This window comes from Phyllostomus discolor, chromosome 7, assembly GCF_004126475.2.
Source record: "Phyllostomus discolor isolate MPI-MPIP mPhyDis1 chromosome 7, mPhyDis1.pri.v3, whole genome shotgun sequence".
NCBI lineage: Eukaryota > Metazoa > Chordata > Mammalia > Chiroptera > Phyllostomidae > Phyllostomus > Phyllostomus discolor.
In genome coordinates this window covers 34023730-34028119 of record NC_040909.2, presented here as the reverse complement: position 1 = coordinate 34028119, position 4390 = coordinate 34023730, and the positions used below count along the sequence as shown (strand labels likewise).

At 53.1% G+C, this 4390-nt stretch overlaps 1 protein-coding gene across 1 annotated transcript; it reads right to left on the bottom strand.

Moving 5' to 3' along the window:
- Nucleotides 1-888: 888 nt before the first annotated feature.
- SOX14 (SRY-box transcription factor 14) lies at nucleotides 889-2789 on the bottom strand. The gene has a single exon (XM_028518758.2). The coding sequence runs from the start codon at nucleotides 2330-2332 to the stop codon at nucleotides 1610-1612; it is 723 nt and encodes a 240-aa protein (XP_028374559.1). The 5' UTR covers nucleotides 2333-2789; the 3' UTR covers nucleotides 889-1609.
- Nucleotides 2790-4390: the final 1601 nt, after the last annotated feature.

The following is a 4390-nucleotide window of genomic DNA, read 5'->3' as shown; positions in this document are numbered from 1 at the left end:
ACAAGTTCCAAGGAGTTGTGCTGGAAGGCACCAGAAGGTCCTTTTCCCCAGGAAAAACAGCGATGTCTGAGCTAACATTCACCTGGTGGGGAAAGGAAAAGGTTCTTTTCTGTGTTGGTTGAACAACAAGGGCTACGAGTTATGGTTTTTATGATAATGACTGTGTCACTGTTGCCTTCCTTTTTTCCTTTGCTACTGTAGGGTCTTAGTAAAAAGGCTCCCACTGCATTTCTTAGACTTTTATTTTTTAATTTGGGAACCAGTGTCAAGTCCCAAATCCCCAGAAGAGCCAGCAGCAGTGTTTTCAAACACCTTTTTAAAAAGCAAATTCCACCGGTGTTCCCCTAATCATTGAACTTAAACATACATCGCAGGACCCGGTGTTCAAGGTGCAACTGGTCCCCAGCAAACTTGCGATTCTCTCCATTCCTTTGGAATTTGGTTTTAAAAAAGAAAATGCACCCAGATCTCAGAGGTCTGGATCAGCCTTTGTCTTACCTTATGCACCCCTTGAAGTGGTCTGACCACTTTGTGAAGAACGTTAGGGATGGAGTGACATCCCAGGGAGGGATACCCTTGGGTAGTTTCTAGAGGCAAAAGGCAGATCCAGAGGATATGATTGGGACAAATTATAGACTCTACCTTTTGCACCTGGCCTGCGAAGATCATCACTCTTGCCAACGCAAGCCAGCCGCCAATTGCCACTGCTAGAGTTGCTCTGTGCACTCTTGGCTTCCCAGCGACCCAACTTCCAGCCCAGACCTGGCCTCCTGACTTCCGATTTTATGCACATCAAAGGTTACTTTTTGCAATGACAGATTGTCTTTATTCAAAACATCTTTGTTCAACAAATGAACAGAATAAGAAGATGAAATCCATTTCCAAGACATCGTCAAAACATTTATGACAATTTAGGATGTTTTTATTCTTTTAATTTTCGTTCACTTTCTACTTCCTGACTTCATAACCCGACATTCTGTCTAAAAGTAAACTTAGGTCGCTAGGAGCACTGCTTTATACAAAGTAAATAATGATGTGGGCTCTTTTTATCTTAAAAAAAGCAAACACTATCATAACATGATTTTAAATAGAAATGTTTCCCTTTCTGTAGTTTTAAACTTTTAAGCCTTCCCCCTGGCACATGAAGAGCAAATGGCACCTAGTTGTGTTGTGTCTGATGGCAAAACACAGAGCTGACTCTTTTCTTCAGGGAGCAAAAGAAAAAAAAATATGCATATTCTAGATATAATACCAGGATCTGAGAGTTCAGGAGTCCAAAGCCCATCAGAGGAGAGAAGGGGACATAAATAAAGCAAACTGCCTGCTTTGTTTGTCCAAAGGTACAGTTGGAGATTTGATTTGGGACAGTTGGGGAAGGGGCAACTGTATAGCGGTCATAATGTTCCCAAGTTTCTGGCACCTGTCTGCGCCTTGGGTCCGGTAGGACGCTCCTACCATCCCCTTGGAAGAGAGAGGCAGAGTCTGGGGCAGGGTAAAGGGCAGCCGGCAGGGATGGCCCAAGGCGTCCGCAGGCCCCGGCTAGGCGCACAGGACAGGATACAACCCGGATTCCAGGCCGCCCTCCAGGTCTGGCGGGCCGAGCTGGGGGTTACATGGCCGTGGCGTGGGCTGACGAATAAGGGTCTATGCCAGTCTTGGTCATGCCCGGGAAGAGGATGTAGGCGACAGGGGGCTGCAGGGTGGAGGCAGACCAGGCGGTACAGTTACAGGGCACCACGTAGCCCGGGTTGGTGGGGGACGGGTGCGTGTGCGTGTGCTGGCTGGGGCAGCCGAGGCTGCCGAAGGCGCCGTTCTGGTAACCCAGGGTGGACGCGTAGGGCAGCGCGCCGGTGGCCAAGGTGTGGGGCACTTCACCCATCTTCTGGATGGCGCTTGAGCTAAACTGCGCAGGGTCCAGCAGGGAGTAGGGCGCCGAGGCGGGCGGCAAGAAGGCCCGGGCTTTCTCGGGCGCGCTCAGGAGGCCGTCGGAGGCCCCCACGGGCAGGCCGGCCGCCTTGAGCGGGTCCGTGTCGCCCAGGTAGGGCAAGGGGAAGACATACCTGTCCTTCTTGAGCAGGTTCTTGGGCTTGCGCCGCGGCCGGTACTTGTAGTCTGGGTGCTCTTTCATGTGTTGCGCGCGGAGCCGCTTGGCTTCGTCGATATACGGCCGCTTCTCTGCCTCCGATAGAAGCTTCCACTCGGCGCCTAGGCGTTTGCTGATTTCTGAGTTGTGCATCTTGGGGTTTTCCTGGGCCATCTTGCGTCTCTGACCTCGGGACCATACCATGAAGGCGTTCATGGGTCGCTTGATGTGGTCTGAAGGTTTGGACATGGTCCCGGAGGCTAGGCGAGTGGGGGTGGGGAGTGCAGGGGTTCTGCAGGCGAGCTGGACGCGGTTGTCTGTCTGTCTGCCTGTCCGTCCGTCCTGAGCCGGGATTCTGCGCTCCCCTCGCCTCCGCACTGCTGAGGGGAAGCCAGAGAGAAGCGCTAACCTCGAAAAGTTCAGCTGATCATGCCAGTCTTCGCACCCAGGCAGGCCCTGAGGGGCGAGTGGGGACAGGACGGGCGGGGGAGGAGAGGGTGGCCAGCCTTGGGGGCTGCCGACACTCGCTGGGGCCCAAATATCGGAGTCTCTGGGATTAAGTGGCCAGGTAATGTGCTGGAGAGGGCAGGAAGCTCCTCCTTCTCTCCCTTTCCACTTTTGCTTTCTCTAGGTCTCTTCTCTCCTGTGTCTACGGCCGTGGCTCCCTCCCCCTCCCGTGGCTTTCCCGGAGCTGCCTTGCCTAGTGCAGCACCTGGCTGAGAATGCGGGGAGGCTGGTGAACTCGAGCCAAAAGCGGCGAAGTTCAAAGGCGAGGTGGGCCGGGACCGCACGCACTCTGACAAAAGCGTGGGGCGGTGACTCCCCAACCTCGGCTCCAATCAGCAGCAGAGGAGGCGAGGGGGCGCACAGGCCAATGCGCCTGCCAAGGCAAGAGGAAGCGCGGGGAGAGGGGCGGGGAGAGGTATGAGCGGGAGACGGAGATACGAAGAAAGCGGCCAGCCCAAGATTTGGGACTTGGATTCCGTGTTATTTCTGGCACTGTCAACAAATAAAAACTCTTTGTGTCTGTTGTCTTTCCCCGTTTGCAAAGGAGAATTAAGGCTTAGAATACAAAGACCCGGAAAGGGGGTAGCACTGGGAGCGAGCAGAGAACGAATGTTGATAAATAGGGCAGCCTCGTCGCGAAATGTCAGGACAGCACTTTACCCCCTCCCCGGCCCTTGTCAAAGATCTTCGGAAGAGAAAAATAACATATCAAACTGAGGTTTAAAAGAAAAATAAACTTTCGCGCCATACCTTCGGCAATTCTTGGGCTGCGGTCTCACGGGACGTCCCAGCGACGCCGCCTCCACCCCTGCCCCGGGGCGTGGCGCGCTGGCAAAGCGCAGGGTTCCGCAGTGTCTTCCAGACGAAGCCTGAAAGCCTCGAGTCCCTCAGTGCAGCGGTTTCAAACCGGGTTGGTGAGCATTGAAGAGCACAGGGATCTGCTCTTCACTTTCTTGGAGGGGGCGGGAATGAGATTTCCATCACGATTCCTATTTATGTTATTAGTATTTAGTGTTCTCAAACCTCCAACTTTCCCTCCACATCTCCCAACACAGGAAAGGCAGCCTGGAGGCCAGCAGGTGCATAGCAGGGCGTGGGGCTTTCCAGTTACCCCTTGTGCAGCGGCCTTAGAGCGGAGACTCAGTCTGTATCCGCACCCAGGGCCGGTTTGTCCCTCGGTGCCTCTTCCCACCCAGCGAGAAAGCGAGACTCATTTCTTGTGTCAGATGAGCATTTTCGGGTAAAAGGACGAAATAACCCGCAGAGCAGACCTGCACGCCTGTTTCCTTTGAATAATTGCCTGCCCGATGTGAAATGCCCTTGGGGGAAATATTTATTAAATGGAAACCATTGTCCCAGGTCCAGCAGGACCTGCGTGTGTTCCAGGCTTATTGGCTTTTGCACCAGCCTCTCTCGGGAAGACCGACCAGAAACGAGCACCGCTCCGCACGCTTGGAGGGGTTGGGGGTGGGGGACAACCAGGCAGAGAACAAGGAGGCAGGGAGAGAGTGTCTTTCTTTAGCAAATAGTGTGTCAAGTTTGAGGTGAAGACTTTCCTTCTCCTTCCCATGATTAGAAAGACTCGTGGCATTTTTCACCCTTAGCACGCTCTCGGGCGAGGTGGACGCTATGCCCATTTTACAGATTAGGAAACTAAGGTTAAGAAAAGCTAAGTAATTTGCAAAACGTGACTCCAGAGGGAAATGGTGACCCGGGGTGTACAGGAATTGAAAACCCTATTCTTTTTTTTTTTCAATTTTACACGGCTCCACTTCGGATTTCCTGGTGTTGCAGCTAAAT